Raw genomic sequence first — 18,749 nt, forward strand, 5'->3', positions numbered from 1 at the left:
CAGTCCCCCCGCACATTCACTCACCAGATAGAAGGGTGACCGGGGTGGGGGAGGGGGCTGCCGTCTGTGCCGTGGGGCCCGTGGCGACGGGGGAGGTGGGGTGGGCGTGGTGGAGCGTAGCATTAGTGTCTCGGGTTCCTCCTTGGGCACCGGGCTGGGTGCGGCTGCGGGCCGCGGAGCCAGTGTGGGGCAGACAGCAGCAGCGATGGTGGTGGCAGGGGGGATGGGGAGAGGGGCCGCCGTGGCAGGAGAAGGTGGAGCCGGTGCTGGAGCTGCAGAGAAAGGCCAAGTGGGGTTAGTGAGAGTCCTAGGGCACAAGGCCCCGTCTAGGAAGGCAAAGATGACCCGCTTACCCGACTGCTCCATACTGGGCACTTGGGCCTGTACCACTCGGATCATGGGTCGCACTAGGGCCTGCAGTGGGGTGGGTGCCCGCACCGGAACCAGTGGCTGAGTGGGCAACCGCACGGGCGGCATGGGTGCCACGGGGAGCTGGGCTCGCTGTGCCATCAGGGCGGCCGGCAGGCTCGGCAGGGTGGTGGCTGTGGCTGGGCGTGGAGGCTGCTGTAGGGCTGGGGCAGGCACCAGGCCGTCCCGCGGGGCCTGCCGCACTACGATCTTCACCACACCAGAGCTGTTCACCATGGAGGAGGGCACTGGGGAGGAGGAAAGCAGGGTTAGAGTCTGGCAGACATCTTCCCCCTCACAGCACACAGTGACCCCCACACTAACCACTGGACCCCACTCCCTTCCCAGAGCTGGGGACAAAACCTAATTCCCAGCCCCTTCTGCCCTAACCCACTAGCTCCGCCCCGCTCCCAGAACTGGGGATAGAACCCAGGAGTCTGGCCTGCCGCTCGCCCTGATCTGCCCCCTGGCCACTGACACTCACCTTGTGTGGCAGCTATGGGGACGCTGATGGCTGCTGAAGTGGTGGCTGCCGTGGTGGCAGAGGCTGGGGCGGGCAGGATGGTGGTGGGCTGGGGGCCTGACATGGCCTGCACCCCGCCCTGCGCCTGTCCCCCCTGCTGGGTCATGGCCTGGATGAGAGCCACCTGGGCTGGCTGGCTGATGATGTGGTGCTGCCCCCCGGCAGAGACCAGGTGAACTACATTCCCTACAGGGGAGAAATTATGAACAGCTGGGCTTCCCCACCAGAGCACGCCCACCCCGTCCCCGTCCCCTGTGCGCCCCCCTGCAGCGACCCGGCCGGGCTGGCATTAGGGCCTTACAGCAGGGTCAGGCTTGGAGTTTTGCTCTCTCCCTCGGGTCAACAGGCGCCTCATGGGCAGAGACGGCTGGAGCTTAGAGGGATCCCACCCTGGCCGTCTGCCCCGCCATGCCCCAACACTCCCTTATGGTGCCCCTCCGCTGCCTGCCCACCACCGCCCCTCGGTTCCCCACTCCTCACCCCACTGGCATCCCTCTGTGCACTGCTGCCCACCCCACCTCACCAGCGCCGCTCTGCTCGCCCCAGGGCTCCCCACCCCACCGGTGCCTGTTGATTCCCTGCTCTTCCCCACCGTGCCCCTTGGCTGTTCCCCAGGACCCCACTCCCCCAGATCCGTTCTTACTCCACCCACTGGGACCCCCTGGCTCTTCCATCTCCTCCCCCAAGTGCTGCAGTCTCTCATGCCCCCTCCCTCCACCCTCCCTCGTCCGGTCTAAGAACGAGTGTTCAAGAGCCCCCAGCAGAGCTCTGGCTGAGTGGAGGGGAAGAGGAGAGAAAGCAGGCAAGCCAGTCAAGCAGCCAGGGCACAGGGGGCTGAGGGAGAGACAGTGAGAACAGCAATGGTGGAAGCAGGGGAGCGAGGGTTTGGGGCAGGGAGAGGGCTCTTAGCAGGAGGATCACACAGTGTGCAGGGACTGATGAGATGCAGCCACCTCTGGGGTGGGGCGTGGGGGCTGTTTACACCGAGATCCCTCACCAGGATGGAAGGAGGGGAGGGGGAGCAGAGGTGCCTGGGGCCACTTGGGAGGGGAGGGGTTTACCTACTTTGCAGCTGTCGGGGCTGGGCCATGGTGACCTGCCGCACCTGGGTGCCCGTCAGGGTCAGCTTGTTCCCTTGGATCTGGAAGGTGAGGGGCTTGCTGCCTGGGGCGCTCTGCAGGGGCCGATTGGCCAGCGAGGCCAGCTGTGCGATACTCACCACCTCGCCCGCTGCGGAGAGGGGACGGGGTCAGTTCCCAGGAGGGGAGGGGGCAGACACTTGCTGCCTTCCCCCCCACTCCCTGCAGCGCCCCTTGTACTCACAGGGCAGCCGGGCCTGCATGTCCGGGGAGAGCAGCAGCCTCTGCTGCACAGCGCTGGTGGCCGGGAAGTTGTAGCCAGGCAGGGTGCTAGTGGTGGAATGGACTGTCACTGGCTTCATCATGCTCCCCACGGCGCCCGGGTTCAGTGGGTTGGTGGCTAGCCGCACGGCAGGGGCTGGCACCGGGCCGGGCTTGAGGGTGGAGGCAGCAGCAGCAGCAGCGGTGGCAGGGGCCGGCAGCACAGGGGGCTGGGGGGCATTCGGGACCAGCTGGGCCGCAGGCATCAGTGTAGGCAGGACTGTGGGAGGAAAGAGGGGCTGGTTAGAGGGGAGGAGTCAGCCAGCCTAGCCACGCCCCCATGGAAGGGAGAGGGGGATACCAGCCCAGCTCCTCCACCCTGGGAAAGATGGGGCAGGGCCCAAGGAGGTGTTACCTGGCCTGGCCCTGCCCTCCAAAAAGGAGAAGGGAGGGAAATCCAGGCCACACCCCCCCAGTACGGCATTTCAGCCCTCAGGCAGAGGAAAGGGCCCCGCTTCAGGGGATCCCAGTGGGGACCCAGCCCCGCCCCACCCCTTCCATTGGGCAAGGCCCTTACCCTGCGGGGCGGACACCGGGGCCTGGAGCACGGCGGCAGCGGCGTTGTTCTGGCTCAGCGTAGGCACTAGCGTTGGGCCCTGCGGCCTGGCAGCGGGAGGCACCGGCACCGGGGATGGCGGGAGGGGCAGGGGCAGCGAGATGGGTACGGCCATGGGGTGAGGGAGCAGGGGAGGCTGAACGGGCCCTGGGAGAACTGGGCCCATGGGGTGCATGGGGGCCAGGGCCTCTGGCAACACAGGAGCCATAGGTCTCTGCAAGGGGGCCACAGGGCGAGGGCTGTTCACCAGCACCACAGTCCGGTTCTCTGGCTTTGGCATTGGCTGCAGCATCCTGCAGGGAGGGGGAACAGATGGGGTTAAAGTGCGGGGGCAAGGGAACTCGCCACTCCCTGCCGACCCCCCCACAAATCCAGGACTCCCCTCCAACCCCCTGCTCTGCGCTATGGCAGCCCCCTTCCCCAAAACCCCTGGCATTGGCTATGGAAGCCTCCTCCACTGCCCCCAAGATCCCTCCGTCCTGGGCAATGGCAGCCCCTCCCCCCACTGAGATCCCCATCCCCCCATCCCATGGCCATGGCAGCCCCCTTCCCTCCCGCTGAGATCCCCATGGGGGGCTGCAGTACCTGTTCACTTTCATCTTGACAGGCTTGGGCCTGGGCGGGGGGTCCGGGGACTCGGCGATCTCCTCGATCAGCTTCCTTGTCACCTTCCACTTAGGCAGGAAGGTGTCGGCCTCGTAGCGGGACACGCGCCCCTCCAGGTTGATGAGGTCGAAAATGCCCATGTCCACATGCTGTAAAGGGGCCAGGCCCAGTTAGGAGAGGACCAGCCCTCCCATGGCTCCTAGTACTTCCCCCCGGAGCAACACCAACACAAGGGCAGGCAGGAAGGTAAAAGGGCCTGTGTCCCATTCCTGCCTCCCCCCTGAGCAAGCCAGGGCTCCCTAGAGAAAGGCCCCATCTCTTCCCGCCCCCTTCCCTGAGCCAGCCAAGCCCCTGTCCTGGGGCTGGACTGGAATTGAAGTCCCCTAGAGCCCTGTGTCCCACCCCCCACCCCCCTTGAAGGGCTGGGGGCACCTGCCTTAAAGGGGTCCCGGTTGAGGGCGCACAGGACGAGGGAGGCGGTGCTGAAGCAGATGCCCTGGGTGATGAAGGGCGAGTGGATGGGCCGGGGGTCGAAGAGGTTGGGGTGGTTGCAGACCTTCCGCAGCTGCATCAGGATGTTGATGACGCTCATGAAATGCCCTGTGGCCAGAGTCTCCTTGGTGCTGAGAGGCAAGCAAGAGCAGAGTCAGCTCGAGCTCCTTGCTGCCACCACATGCTGCATTTCTGGACTGGCGGGTGGGTAAGAACCACCCAGCAAGGCCACCCTGGGATAGACCATCCAGCGCTGAGATGCGGCCGCTTCTGGGGTGCAGCGCAGCAGCAGCCGGGTAACCACACCGTGCCACTGCACAGGGACCCCTCAGGCAATACTGAAATGCAGCTACCTCTGGGGCAGGGAGCAGTGACTTATTAACACAGCAGTGCAACAGAGCAGTGAAGGTGGATTCTGTACGCAACTGACACTATGGGCAGGAGTTAGAGAGGCAGAACGCCATCACCCGAGTTGGGATCTGGCCCCAGTCCTTCCCAGAGCTGGGGACAGAACCCAGGAGTGCTGGCTCCCAGTCCCCCCTGCTCTAACCCATTAGACACTCCACGCCCCCAAGAGCCAGGATAAACCCAAGCGTCCTGTGCCCTCTGCACTCACGTGGCCTGGGCCATGAAGTCGTCGTAGAGATAGCGCTGGCGCTTGGACAGCCGGCACTTGATGACGTGCTCATATTTCTTTGGCATTTGCTTCTCCACATCCACCTTAACCCTTCGCAGGAGGAAGGGCCGCAGCACCTGCCAGGGGTGGGGCAGAGCCATCAGTCTGAAAGCCAGCCCCGCCCCCAACCGTCACAGGTGTCCTGATCACCAGCGGGAATGCCCAGCCCAGCCCAGCCTAACAGGGAAAGTCTGCCCTCACACCCTGGCCACCACTGGGCAGCCCCCCCACCCTAGGGGTCGTGAGGCTTGCAGAACTCTGACCCCTCCCAGAGGCACCACTTATGAGGATCCTGCTTGGGGACGATGCTCGGCCCCCACCGATCGCCCCGACTGTACTATTTAAACCAGGAGGAAGCACAGAAAGTTGTCTGGGCAACCTACTAACTTCCTGACTGGTTCCCAATTCTGGCCCCCTGGCCTGGCCTCTGACCACTAGGCCTGTCACCCCTGCTCCGAGCACTAGATCAAACCGCCCATGTCCCGGTCCTGACCCATCCCCTCTCCCAACCCCAATCCCTCGCAGACCCCACCCCAGGCCTGATTCCTAGCAGCCCTTGCTCCCCACCCCCAGCAGCTCCTTCTCCCCTTCCGCTGCAGCCACAGCAGTTCCCACCCGCACCTTGTGCAGCCGCTTGACCAGGCTCTCGTTGTACTCCTGGCTACCCTCGATCATGCCTGTCAGTGGATTGGAGAACCACTCCTTGAACTCGCGGTGCGACTGGAAGACATGGGGCATCAGGAAGTGCATGAGGGACCAGAGCTCCATCAGGCTGTTCTGCAGGGGGGTGCCTGTCAGCAGCAGCCGCCTCTGACTGGAGGAGACACGGGGAAAGGAAAGGCAAAGCAATGAGCGTGCTGGGCCACGCCAGGCCAGGGCCCTCCCCACCTCAGGGGGGTACCCCACCCACCTGTTGAAGTTGAGCAGCGACTGCCAGCGCTGGGATTTGAAGTTCTTGATGTTCTGGGCCTCATCCAGAATCAGGTACTTCCAGTTCTTGCGCCGGAATGCCTGGTGGTCCTGCAGCACCAGCTTGTAAGAGGTGATGCAGATGTGGAAGGCATTGGGCTTGGTCCAGCCCTACAGAGGGGAGCTGGGTTACATTGGGAGGGGCTGCGAGCAGCCAGAGAAGATGGACCACCCAGATCCCCTTCCCATCTCCAAACCAGGTGGTTCTACAGCCCAGGACCAGACTGGAGCTGGTGCCCCCAAAGGGGAAAGGCCCCGGGTCCATTCCCCGCCCCCATAAGCCAGCCAGTATCCTGTGCAACCCTACAGAAGCCTGCCTGCTCGTAAAGCAGGAGTGTGCTAATGATACAGACCTGGGAGGCACTGTCAATACAGAAAATTGGAATATTATACAGGAAAATCTGACCTTGAAGACTACAGTGACAGAAATGGGATGAAATTCAGCAGGACAAAGTACAAGGTCCTGCATCTCGAGTCTAATAATAAGAATTTCTGTTACAAGCTCATCAGCTGGAAGCAAGAGAGGAGAGAGACATGGCTGTGGGGGTCTATCACAGGATGACTATGAGGCACCAACGTGATGCAGCAGTGACAAAGGCAAATGTGATCTTAGGATGCCTCAGGAGAGGCATTTCCGGTAGAGAGAGGGAGAAGTATTAATGCCATTGTCCAAGGTACTGGGAATACTGTGCAGAGTTCTGGGCCCCCTGGTTCCAGAAAGGTGAATTCAATCTGGAACAGGTGCAGAGAACAGCTATGAGGATGACCAGGCAAACAGAGGGCTGATCCTACCAGAGGAGACTGAAAGAGCGTGGCTTATTTAGTCTAGTCAAACAAAGACTGAGGGGGATCTGATTGAGTTCTATAAATACACCAGGGAGTGGGGGTGTGTGTAAATACCAGGGAGGGAGAAGAGCTACTGAAGCTAAAGGACAAAGTTGGCACAAGAACAAATGGATATAAATTGGCCATGAACAAATTCAGGCTGGAAATGAGAAGGCAGCTTCTAACTATCAGTAGGGTGAGGTTCTGGAACAGACCCCCAGTAGGAGTTCTGGGAGCAAAGATCTCCATTAGTTTTAAGAGAAAGCTGGAAAAACGTATGCGTGCGATTGTATGACGGGGTTGCTTGTGCTGGCAGGGGGCAGATTTATTTCTTATGTTCCTAAAGCTCATGCTTCAGGGCTTTAGCCAGATCCAGGAAGGGATTTCCTCCATATATTCTGTTTTTGTGAGGCTTTTATCATCTCCTTCTTCTGAAGCATCAGGGATGGCCACCCTGGAAATGGGACATTGGGAGGGCGGGCCAGGGCACTTGGGTGGCACCGAGCAGTCTATCTCTCTCTCAAGTGCTTGGCTGGCTGGTTCTTGCTCACAAGGGCTGGGTCTCACTGATCGCTGTATGTGGGGTTGGGAAGGAATTTGTCCCCCAGGTCAGACTGGCAGGAACCCTGGGTTGGAGGAGACGACTTCCCCTTCCACTGCAGCGTGTGGGTGCAGGTCGCTTGCTGGGACCATCTGGGGATCTTGCATCTAATCATTTCCCTGCTGGTGCCGGTGCACCGGTCCCTCCTACTCTGCCTGTGGCACACAACAGGCTAGTCAATACACTGGCCACATTTCGCTGGCTGGATTAGTGTGCGGGTGCTGGGTGGTGTTGGTGGCCTGTGCTCTATATGGAAGTCAGACTAGATCTAGTGGTCCCTTCTGGCTTATACTCTATGACTCTCGTCCCCAATGCCCGGGAAAGCAGACAATCCTCAGCCACCATAAGGAGGCAGTCCTGTATCCCAGCTGGGGGGTGCACTTGGGGTAATGGAGGAGCCCCGGTTCCTCACCTGCCGCTTGAGCTTGCGCTCCTTCTGTGCCCCATAGTAGGTGAGGATCTTGAAACTGGGGCACCAGCGCTTGATCTCCATCTCCCAGTTCAGCATCACGCTGGTGGGCACGATGATCAGGTGGGGACCCCAGCTACCTGTGGGACCAACACAGAGCAGGGCTGCTTTCAAGCTGCGGACTCAGGGATCTTGGCGCGCCAAGGTGGGCAAAGCCTGAGCAGCAGCATGGCAATCTCTTCCACGTACCCTCCTCACCAATGAGCCTCCCCGAGCCCCCGAGGAAGGGAGCTCCATCTCCACAGTCTGTCAGCCCTGGGCTTCTCTGCAGATGCCACCAATGGGGCAGGTGGCTATTGCAATCCAGGCATCTGGGCCCATCTAGCCCGTCCCCACCTGGGGCAGGATTGTCCCCGTCAGAGATGGAGCCGCCCCATGCAGCCCCATCCCACCCCCTCACCCTTCTCGCAGGCCAAATGAGCCAGCAGGGAGATGGTCTGGATGGTCTTGCCCAGCCCCATCTCGTCCGCCAGGATCCCGTTGAGCTTCTTTTCGTACATGGTGACCAGCCAGTCCAGGCCGATGTGCTGATACTCCCGCAGGGTCCCCCGCAGCAGGTAAGGGATGGGCGTCTTCACCTGCACAAAGGGGGAGTGGGTTAGTCTGGCTGCCTTCCCTCCTCCAACCCCCTCCCCACTGTGGTCCCGCTTACCTGGGTAGTAGCCAGGGTGTAGCCCTTGGGCTGCAAGCTCTCAGCAGTGGCTGCGATGTCTGTGATCTCCTTCTTGGGCCCCAGGGCGGGGGCCGCGTCGTTACGCCCCTCTCCCCGATCCTCGTCCCTTTTCAACAGGTACTCCACGCCAAAGTCTTCCTCCCGGCTCACCGCCGTCGCTTCCTCAGGAGGGGTATCCTCCTCCTCCTCCTCTTCTTCCTGGCTCTCCTCCTCTTCCTCACTCTCCTCCTCTGCGGTGGAGTCTGGGGCAAGATCCAGCTAGCATCAGCCCTGCCTTAAGACACCCACCCACTCCTCGGACCGTGCCGCCTCATCCCTCTATACCTGACTGGCTGCTGCTGTCCTCGTCCTCTGACTCCTCCTCGTACTCCGAGGTGCTGGGCTCCGAGGCATCCGAGGAGCTATCCGACTCATCCATCTCAAAGTCCGAGGCGTAGGCGCCGGCGTATCTCTGCAGCAGCTCCTCCATGGGCAGCTCCCCTGCCAGACAACGACAGGGTCAGGGGCGCATGGGAACACGCAGAGGGTGGGATGGGGCAGGGGTCATGTCGTGTTCCACCCCCGCCCTGTGACTAGATGTCTCTCCAAATCTGTAACGCAGCCAGCACAGAAAGGACCTGGCTGCGGGTTGCAATGGAGAGGTTTCTCTGAGCACCAGCTACCAAATCCCAGCCTACGGGGCCAGGCAGGGACCTGTTTAAGTGCTCCCTGAACATTGATCACATGACTTGGGGGACAGTTTGCCAGGAGCCCTCGGGATGGTGAGACAGAGAAACTGACCCTGTGTCCCTGAGAGAGATCCAGGCCACGCTGAACATCAGTGCTACATGGCTGGAATCAGTCCAGTCCCACAAGGCCTTATTCTTCAGGGCTTAGCAACAAGGCAACACGGAGGGGAAGGTGCAGGAACTGGTTTCAGAATGAGGCTCCACCAACAAATCTGCCAAGGACGGATCAGGGGCTTCCCAAGCTGTTGGATTTGGCCCCGCTGCTGGGGTTAATACCCTGTCTTGAGAAGATCTTTACACCCTGAGGGCTCCATCCCCTTGCAAGCTTGGGTGTGGTCAGAGGATTAAAATCTCTCTGACCCATGCAGTTAAAGCATAGGGGAGAATCCTGGAGCTACGAGGACAGTTAGGCCTGTCCCAGACATACTCTCCTCCCACCCTCTCCATACCTTCCTGGGCCAAGTCATCCAGTTCCTTCCTGTGATCCATGTCCCCTTCCAGCTTCTCTTCAGCATCGATCGTCTCCTCTTCATCCTCAGCTGAGGAGAAAAGGGGCTGTGTTACCACGTGGATGGGAGAAAGCCCTGTTAATCTGTCACCCCCCATCAGCCACCAGTGGCAATCAGGTCCCTCCCATCCACCCAGAGCCTAGCTGCTCCAGCAGGTCCCTTGCCATGCTCACCTTCCGCCTCGTTGGCCGTGAACTCCTCATCCTCCTTGTCAGGTTTCCACGGCCTTTTGTTCCTCTGCATGACGGACTTTGCTTTCTCCTGCTGGAGGCATGAAGTAGAGGGCTGGGAGGAGAGGCTGGGGCCAGGCCCTCCTACCCCAAAAGGAGAGCCCTGGCCCCCCCCAGGCCCTCCTACCTTGGCCTAGCTGCGGGACACAGATCATGCAGCTTAAGGCAGTGGTTTTCAAACTGTGGATTGCGACCCAGTACTGGCTTATGGAATGTAAGGCACTGGGTCGCGGCAGCTCTGGTCAGCACCGCCGATCGGGCCGTTAAAAGCCCCGGTGGCAGTGCTGCCCATCTAAGGCAGGCTAGTCCCTACCTGTTCTGACACCGTGCCCCGGAAGTGGCCAGCAGCAGGTCCGGCTCGGGGTGGGGAAGCCATAGGGCTCTGCGCTCTGCCCCTAGCTCCGGCTCCACACTCCCATTGGCCAGGAACCGGCCAATGGGAGCAGTGGGGGGAGGAGGAGGGGGGCAGTGCCTGCAGGCAAGAGCTGTGTGGAGCCGCTTGCGTGCCTCCTCCTAGGAGTCGGACTTAGTGTTGGCTGCTTCTGGGGCGCAGCACAGTTCCAGGACAGGCAGGAAGCCTGCCTTAGCACTCCCGCTGCGCTGCTGACCAGCAGTGGCCCGAGGTAAGCCCATGCCCCAACTCCCTGCCCCAGGCCTGAGCCCGCCCCCCCCCACCAACCCAGAACCCCTTCCTGCACCCCAAACCCCTCATTCCCGGCTCCAGCCCAGAGCCTGCACCCCCAGCCCAAAGCCCTGACCCCCTCCTGCACCCCAACCCCCGCCCCAGCCCAGAGCCCCCTCCCACACCTCAAACCCCTCATCCCCAGCCCCAAGCCCCCTCCCACACCCCAAACCCCTCATTCCTGGCTCCACCCCAGAGCCCTGACCCCCTCCTGCACCCCAACCCCCTGCTCCAGCCCAGAGCCCCCTCCCACACCTCAAACCCCTCATCCCCAGCCCCAGCCCAGAGCCCCCTCCCACATCCCAAATCCCTCATTCCTGGCTCCACCCCAGAGCCTGCACCCCCAACCCAGAGCCCTGACCCCCTCCTGCACCCCAACCCCCTGCTCCAGCCCAGAGCCCCCTCCCACACCCCAAACCCCTCATCTCCAGCCCCACCCCAGAGCCCTCACCCTCCCACACCCCAACAACCTGCCTCAGCCCTGAGCCCCCGCAAACCTGGAGCCCCCTCCCACACCCCAAACCCCTCATCCCCAGCCCCACCCTAGAGCCCTCATCCCCCCACACCCCAACCCCCTGCCCTAGCCCAGTGCTCCCTCCCACACCCCAAACTGCTCATCCCCATCTCCATTGGGTCGCGGTCATCAACAATTTTCTTCAACTGGGTCGCCTGAAAAAAAAGTTTGAAAACCACTGGCTTAAGGGATCCGAGTGCAGCTGGCTCTCCAGGTCAGTAGACTGAGAAGGGAGGTGCTTGCTCCGAGCAAAGCGCTGCCTCAGTCAGGGGTGTCCTGTCTAGCGCCCCGAGACTGTCGCTGATCACCAATCCCCTTAGCCTCCCTAGCAGGTCTGACCCACCCCTCAGTCATCTTTACCATCTTGGATTGTTTCCCTACCTCCTCATCACTCTCCCCCGCAGCCTCCTCCTCCTCGTTGTTGGAGCTGGAGACGGAGGGGGCAGCGCTGCAGGAATTCTCCAGGATCTGGGCGGGCAGGGACTGCAGCAGCTCCTCCAGGGGCAGCTCACTCTCCTGCTTCAGCAGCTCTATCTCAAGCCGGTGCGTCTCTGAGTCATTCCCTTCCTGCTGCTCCTCCACCTCAATCGTCTCCTCGTCGTCGGACTCCTCATGGGGCTGGAAGTCCCCATCTGCAGGAGGAGGAAGCAGGGTGTGAACCATACACCTGGGGCACTGACAGGGCAAGTGGGGAACCCTGGGACTACGGAGCCCTGGGAGTGAGATCTGGGGCCTTTCCTCTGTAGGGGGCGCCAGCTGATCTGGCCTTGGAGGGGGAAGGGACTGGAGGGCTCAGGGAATGGGACATGGAATCTTTCTTCTTTAAAGGGTGCCAGCTTCAATCCAGCCCCATGGCAGGAGAGACTGGCCAACTCAGGGGAAACGGACACAAGACCTTTAACCTCTAGGGGAGGACTGGCTGGCTCAAGGTGAGCAGGGAATGGGATGTGGGGTGTTGGGGTTCCCTACCTTCTTCGTCGGTGAGGTGTGGAGGTGGCGGGGGACTGGATGCGGTGGAGCCGGCGTGGGAGGAGCTGATGTGGGAGGAGGAGCCAGTCTTGCTGGCTATGGGGAAGGTCTCGTTGAGGCTCTGAGTCAGCAGATCTGAGTATTTCTCTGTCTGGCCCACAATGAAGTCCAGCTGCAGGTCCAGGGCCTTCTTCCTCTTCTCCTCCAGGCGAGACTGCTGCTTGAACTGCACCACCTGCCAGTGGAGGGCCAGGGGGGTGGGCAGGGACATCCAAGTGAAAGAGAAGGGTAAGCGGGAGGTCTCAAAAAGCAGCATATTGTTAGCCTGTCATCCTCGCTTCTGAAGAACCTTCCTGCTGAGGGGCAAAAGGAAATTTCCCCTCTGACGACTGTATTCTACTGCTCGATACAAGACGCTGTGTTAGTGAAACCCACCCTGGAGTAGAGGAGAGGCAGGGACCTCGAGCTAGAGAGTCATGATACCCAAGCTGAAATGACAGAGAGCAGGGGATGCTGGGACAGAGAAGCCCAACAGCCTGAGCTAGAGCAGCGAAGAGGCACGGATACCAGGCTAGAGGCCTGTATGTTGTGTGACAATTCTTATATGAGAAAGGCCAGGCCCAAAGCCAGCCTGAGCACTCCCTCCAGTGCTGCACGCCCTACCCACCTTTTCCACGTTGCTCCAGAACTGCTTGACCTCTTTGGCGATGGAGGAGGCGATGCGCCTCAGCTTGGCCTGCTCCTCACGCTTGGCTCGCTCCTCCTTCTGCTTCTGCTCCTCATGGTGCCGGATCACCATCCGCACCACCTGGGGGAGGGGAGGAGGAGGATGAGATGCATGCATGGCTGGGGGGAAGACAGGGGCTATACCAACCCAGGGCAAACTGTATTGGGGGTGGGGGAGATCTCTCTAGCTGGAGCAACAGCCCAGGGACATGCTGCCAACCAACAGCTGGGTCACCAGCCACAGTTTGAGAAGGGTCAGGGAGGTTTCCGTTCAGCACCTAGGACAGACAGAGCAAGCCTAGATGGAACACAGGAACATGGACAGACAGATGGGCGCTTGGATGAATGGACAGACAGATGTCGCCTGGATGGATTTCAGAGCTCTTGGAAATACACCTCTTAAGCCCTAAGGTGTGCTCTCAGGGCAGAACCCTTAGTAAATCCCCTGCAAAATGTGCCCAGCAGTCACAGAAAGCTGCTGAGGGCAGGACTTGAACTCATAGAACACGGGAGCCATCCAGCTTCCCTGATACCAAGTGACCTGCAAACTCTCTGCCTTGCAACAGAGACCCTGTCCTGCTGCACATGTACTTTTCCACCCTCTTTGGCATGGCATGGTGAACAAAAATCTAAGTGTTTTTTAAAATTAGATTTCAACATTTAAATTAGCTACAGGTTTATATTTTAAAATAAACCTATTTAAGTTAAATTTGAAATGACAACCCATGTTAAGACCTCAATTTACTATAATCTATGGAGTCTACAAAATAATTACAATTAAATACAAAAATTAGCAGTTCATATTTGTTCCCAAGTTTTAAAGAAAGATAAAGCACTGAACTGGTGGAAGTCACAGGCAAAGCACCTGGAACCAGAGTTTGTTGTAGTGGTAAACCAGCTTTTGACATAAGTAGCCTCTTCTGCACCTGCAGAATAATTTGCTTCATTTCAGTTTATCCAACTAATTCAGTTCAATGAACAGATAATTCAGTTACAAAATGAGCTGGGTGTTGAAAAAGCAGAAAAGCTTGTTTTCTTCTTCCAATCTATGAATAAAAACTAGGCGTGAGAGGGCATGATCTATTAGTTCTAAAATTCTGAAGGACATGGTGACCAAAACCACAGTTCAATGCACTAAATACTTCTTTTGTTTAATAAATCAGTTTTCAACGTAAAACATATTTTGATAAACTGTCCGATAAACTTTTCTTATTTATCTAGCACGTTTGAGATAGTTTTATTTAACTATTTAAAAAACATTCAAAAATGCTGTTTTTGTGCATTTTAGTTGAATCTCCACCCAAATTGAGTTTGGCACAAATTATATGTAAAAAACAAATCATCTAGTAAATAAGAAATGCATCATTCATTGTTTTCTAAACTAACAAAAATGTAAAAATTAAGAATCAGAGTAAATGTAAGTTAAACTATATACTTGCTTAAATGAAGGTGTAAGTAGCGTATCCTGCTGGTTAACTAAAAGAAGCACCAAATTTAGTGTAAAGGTTATATTTAGTTGTAAATCAATATATTGTAATAGTTACCAACCAGTGAGAATCAACCTTTCTTTAGGAAAGTAACTAAAAAGTATAAATGCAAAACGAGAGTAAAAGAAATGATTTAAATCAAGGCTACCTTCTTGCAGATTTAAATCATGATTAAAATTAGTAATTTAAATAGCTTCAATTTAAATCAATCCACCCTGCATTGTGGCTTGACCTGTGCTAGAATTCCCAAATTTGACCCTCAATGACTCTTGTGCTATTCATTTCCCAGAGGGTCAGTGGGTATGAAATGCTGGCTGAGATCAATCCTGAATGGGGGAGGATCACAGCAATAGGTTTCAGCCCCAGATGCGTGTAAAAGAGAGTTAGAAGACCCAGAACTTTTTGATGTCATGTGATACTTTCACAGGTCTATCTCAAATGCCCCCAAGTCTGGACCATTTACCCTGCCCTACAGCTCCTCGAGGCACAGCAATTTCCAAGACAATCCAAACCCACCTTTGGGTTTTAGGGGACTTAACAAATGAGTCAGAGCTGTTCCAGGGACGGGCAGAACTCACCTTCCTGGCCACACCCCTCTTCCAGCGTCGCTCCTGGGCAAAGTCTGCCGAAAGCCACTGCATCTCCTCACAGAGGTAATCCCAGTGCACCTTGGGGCGAACTGGCTCCGGCACCTTGGAGAGCCTCTTCAGGGACCAGAAGCCCTCCTTCTTCATCTCCGCGATGCGGTTCTCAATCTCCGCCTCCTGGAACATAGCACCAAGTCAGCAGGGATCCCAGCCCCCACCCATCATGGGAGATTGGAAGGCAGGGGTAAATCAACCATCCTCAGGGCCGAGACCCATCTGATCCTAAACAAAAGGAGATGACCCACAGTGACACAGGGGTAAGGGACCTAGAGGAGCTCAGAGTCACATTACCCCTCCTCCCCAGCCAGGGCATTATCTCCCCCCTTGCCCTGACGGTCTCCTTGAGGGCATCTGGGTCACATCCCCTACTTCCTCCCACCCCCCACCCTGGCATGGGCTCCTTGAGGGCATCTGGGTCATGGCCCTGGGAGCATGGAGGGCTCCAGCCCAGGGGACCCTTCAGACACAGTCAGCTCCTCACGTGCTTGGCCTGCTCAGCGATCTCAGCATGCGTCTTGTCCCACATGCTGGCCGGGTCCGAGGCATAAACTCCTGGGGACGCCAGAGCTTTGCTTTGCAGCCTGGGCACATCAAAGCCCAGGTGACTGTCCAGGGAGGAATCGTGAGTGAGGTGTGGTGGCGAGACGCTGCCACTGGAGGCAGGTGACCCCGAAGAGGCCGGTGACACAGGATTGCTCCCCGTCATTTTGTCTGGTGCAATCTGGGGGCGAAAGAGGATGAGATGACTGGGACAGCCACTGCCACAGCTACATATGGAACCAGTGAACTCAGCAGCCCTTTCAGCCTAAGGACGGTAAAGTGCTTTTCCCCATGTGTATGAACAAGAAAGCCTTGCCTGGTGCCGAGATGAAGCAGTCTCTGGAGTGGGGAGGGGGGCTGTTTATACAGGGATCCCTCACCCAGGTGCAGCCAGCTCTTGGTTGAGGCATGGCCTCTAATTATCAGCTGCATATAACAGTTTTGGATGGGAAGTGACAGAGAATCCCATATCCACCTGAAACTGCAGACGGAATTAAGGAAGCAGAATGGAATTACATTTAAGATTTGGACAGTAAGATTAATACTCCAGGTCTTGAAAAAAAAAGGGCCAGGACAGCATTAATAGAAACGGGGGTTGACTTATTTTAAGTCTCTTAATGCAGCAGTACTCAGATCTCAGTGGTTCAGGAACCAAATTAGTGATCAACATTACCCAAAAGAGCCGCAGTAGTGTGAATGCATTGTTTCATTCACTACAGTAACATATAGATATATATATAAAAAATAATTAATTCTCACAGCAAAACGATTGACCGAGTATTATTATTTTATCAACTACAACTGATTAATAGTATAGTAATAACATCCTGATTGGTTAATAACTTAGACTGGTTAATAATTAAATCACACGATGTTTTAATATCATGTGTTGCAAAGAGCCGCAGGAGACACTTTAAAGAGCTACATGCGGCTCCTAAGCCTCAGTCCGAGTATCACTGTCTTAATGAAAGACCCACATCAGCAAAGGCCGGGTCTACACTGCAGGGTTCAGGCAACACAGGCTGCCTTGTGTTGACGTAGCTGTGGAAGTGTCTTCACTTAAATTCGGCTCCTGCCGATGCAAGTGCCTCTCTACGCTGATTTAGTGACACCACCTCCCCGAGTGGCGCAGAGTCACAGTTTATACAATTAGGTCGACGCAACGTCAGTGTTGTTCACGCTGACTCTTACTGGTTTTCAGGAGCCGTCCCACACTGACAATACCATCAATACGGGTGCTCCTGGTGAGAGCAGGCACCGACAACACAAGGAGCCAAGTGTGCACACACACACAAGCGATATAACAACTGCAGTGGCTGTACGCTGACATAAGTTAGGTCGACATCATTTTGTAAAGTAGACATAGCAGTAGTGACTGCCAGCACGGCATTGGGGCCAGCACTGACTGCAAGGGAAGAGCACCCCCTACTAAGCTTCCACCCTGCTCCATACAGCACAGCGCCCACTGACTTTAAAGTGAGAGCGCTCCCTACCCTGCAACACAGCTCCCCCAGGTGCTGGGGTCAGCAGTGACTGAGGGGAGGGAGCCCGTTAGTGAGCCCCCGCGCTGCTCCTTGCAGCACAGCTTCCCCAAGTACCACACTGGGGTCAGCACTAACTGGGAGAGGAGAGCGCCCCTTTCTGAACCCCCAGCAGCATTCGCGCTTCTCCAGCTCTCCCACCCAGGCAGCAATGCAGTCTGTTCCTGGTCAGCTCCAAGGCCAGGCTGGGAGCCCCTACCTCACTGCGCAGTGCATGGTGCTGTTGGGGAGGATTGCTCTGCATTTTACTGCTCCCTTGCTCTTCGCCTCGCGCCCCGATAGCTTTGCTCGTGGCCGAAGTGCTGTCGTCCTGCTCCAGTGCATGCTGGGAACCGGCCTCATTCTGGTCAAGCAACCGCTGGGACGAACTGTCCAGCTCCTGGGTCCCCTGGCAGCCCAGCCTGCGCTCGGGGCTGCCTGTCTCTGAATCACCTGGCAAGAGATGGGGAAGTAGCCATCAACTGTGTATTCACGCTGCCAGCTGAAGGGACTCCTCTGCTACCGAAAGCTGCCCATACTCAGAAGGCAACACCCATCTCCTCTGGGGAGACTCACCTTGCAGAAATAGAACTAGATGAGAGTATGTCTAGTGGTTACAGCAAGGGCTGGGAGTCAGGACTCCTGGGCTCTAGCTCTGGCTCTGTGAGAGGAGTGGGGTCTAGTGGGTTAGAGCAGGAGGGAACAGAGCTAGGATTCCTTGGCTCTGTGCTGTAGACGTTCATCTTCAGTGAAAAAAAATAAGTTTTATAATGGGGAAAAACTCCCTCCCTGACTACACTGCCTTTTGCTGCCAGTTCTACCTGTCAATCAACTACCAAGAACTGGGAACTAAGCTCAGGACACACGACACTTTAATTTCAATTGTTGTTCATATTTTAACAGCTGCTGAAGTTGGGATAAGCATGAACTTGGCCTGACCTAAGTTAATCTGCACTGATTTACATTACACCAATCGACATGTGCTGTGGCAACTCCATCATACAGACACAGTCTACTGCCTTAAGTCGAAAGAGTTGATCGGGAAGTTTCCAAGTTCAGCATTGCTAGTATAAGTCCACTTTTAATGCGTCCAGGACTGAGGCTTGCAGCTGAAATCAATTTATTTAGCAAGAATGCTCATATAGGATCTTATTCATATTATTATTACAGTAGCATCTAGATGCATGAGTCACAAACCAGGACCCCACTGCACTAAGTGCCACACGACAATAGAACAAGAAGACAGGCCCATGGTGTTCAAGATGTTTTTGTTTCACGCTAGGAGGAAACCTGAAGTCAACAACAATATTTTTAAATAGTTGGAAACGCAACACCTTCTTTGTCAGGATTCCCCCAAGAACGGCTGCTTCCCAGTTTGACACAGGGAATCCATAACCAATCTCTGCCCATCTGATCCCTCAGCCCTTTTCATCAGTGATCTGTATTTTTCCATCACTTTTGAATTTGGGATCTCAAAAGGGTTTCTTACAGGGGGAAGGATTCACTTGCCTGCTGCTGAAATGCACCTGCCTATGGGGTGAAACGTGACACAGCTCTGGAGAACATCCAAAGCTTCCTGCTGCAAAGGCAATGCTACACTGCTGGCTTCCCCCAAGAGGGGGGAAAAGCCCTGAGCCACCAGAGAGCATATCCCAGCCATACCTGTGTGAGCTGAGAACTCCTCCTCCTCGTCAGACTCCACTTCCACGGTTTCTCTTTCCCGGGGAAGACCGCTCCTGCAGCAAGATGGGACAGGATGGGGGCATGGCTCCAGACTTCCCTCTCCCTTCACACTTTTCTAATCCCAGCCCTTTCCTTGGAAGGGTACTCCACAGGGATACAGACCCCCCCACCCCGTTCCTCCCACTTTTCCCTGTGCCCTTGGTCCAACATGGCTCGCACAGAACAGTCCTTGGGTCTAGCTAAACCTGTCTCTCTGGGCCTGAAATGCAGCTGGCAGACTATGGACCTAGCTGCAGGATATAATGGAGAATTTTCT

At 56.8% G+C, this 18,749-nt stretch overlaps 1 protein-coding gene across 2 annotated transcripts in view; it reads right to left on the bottom strand.

Annotated features, from left to right (window-relative positions):
* The window catches only part of SRCAP (Snf2 related CREBBP activator protein), a 28,117-nt gene extending 9,535 nt beyond the window's left edge, over nucleotides 1-18,582 (bottom strand). The window contains exons 1-24 of one of the 2 annotated variants that reach the window (XM_074954312.1): nucleotides 18,413-18,582; nucleotides 16,971-17,203; nucleotides 15,172-15,411; nucleotides 14,622-14,807; nucleotides 12,498-12,638; nucleotides 11,831-12,065; nucleotides 11,243-11,493; nucleotides 9,609-9,696; nucleotides 9,376-9,465; nucleotides 8,523-8,678; nucleotides 8,178-8,440; nucleotides 7,926-8,103; nucleotides 7,469-7,605; nucleotides 5,572-5,741; nucleotides 5,283-5,475; nucleotides 4,602-4,738; nucleotides 3,930-4,116; nucleotides 3,473-3,642; nucleotides 2,849-3,180; nucleotides 2,255-2,551; nucleotides 1,997-2,161; nucleotides 893-1,117; nucleotides 354-656; nucleotides 25-272 (exon numbers count right to left, since the gene is read on the bottom strand). In XM_074954312.1, coding sequence (XP_074810413.1) covers nucleotides 25-272; nucleotides 354-656; nucleotides 893-1,117; nucleotides 1,997-2,161; nucleotides 2,255-2,551; nucleotides 2,849-3,180; nucleotides 3,473-3,642; nucleotides 3,930-4,116; nucleotides 4,602-4,738; nucleotides 5,283-5,475; nucleotides 5,572-5,741; nucleotides 7,469-7,605; nucleotides 7,926-8,103; nucleotides 8,178-8,440; nucleotides 8,523-8,678; nucleotides 9,376-9,465; nucleotides 9,609-9,696; nucleotides 11,243-11,493; nucleotides 11,831-12,065; nucleotides 12,498-12,638; nucleotides 14,622-14,807; nucleotides 15,172-15,411; nucleotides 16,971-17,015 — 4,437 coding nt within the window. In that variant the 5' untranslated portion in view covers nucleotides 17,016-17,203; nucleotides 18,413-18,582. Of the gene's footprint in view, nucleotides 1-24; nucleotides 273-353; nucleotides 657-892; nucleotides 1,118-1,996; nucleotides 2,162-2,254; nucleotides 2,552-2,848; nucleotides 3,181-3,472; nucleotides 3,643-3,929; nucleotides 4,117-4,601; nucleotides 4,739-5,282; nucleotides 5,476-5,571; nucleotides 5,742-7,468; nucleotides 7,606-7,925; nucleotides 8,104-8,177; nucleotides 8,441-8,522; nucleotides 8,679-9,375; nucleotides 9,466-9,608; nucleotides 9,700-11,242; nucleotides 11,494-11,830; nucleotides 12,066-12,497; nucleotides 12,639-14,621; nucleotides 14,808-15,171; nucleotides 15,412-16,970; nucleotides 17,204-18,412 lie in introns of both variants that reach the window. The other variant, XM_074954311.1, reaches the window with a different exon arrangement.
* Nucleotides 18,583-18,749: the final 167 nt, after the last annotated feature.

The sequence above is a fragment of the Natator depressus genome, chromosome 6 (genome assembly GCF_965152275.1).
Source record: "Natator depressus isolate rNatDep1 chromosome 6, rNatDep2.hap1, whole genome shotgun sequence".
Lineage (NCBI taxonomy): Eukaryota > Metazoa > Chordata > Testudines > Cheloniidae > Natator > Natator depressus.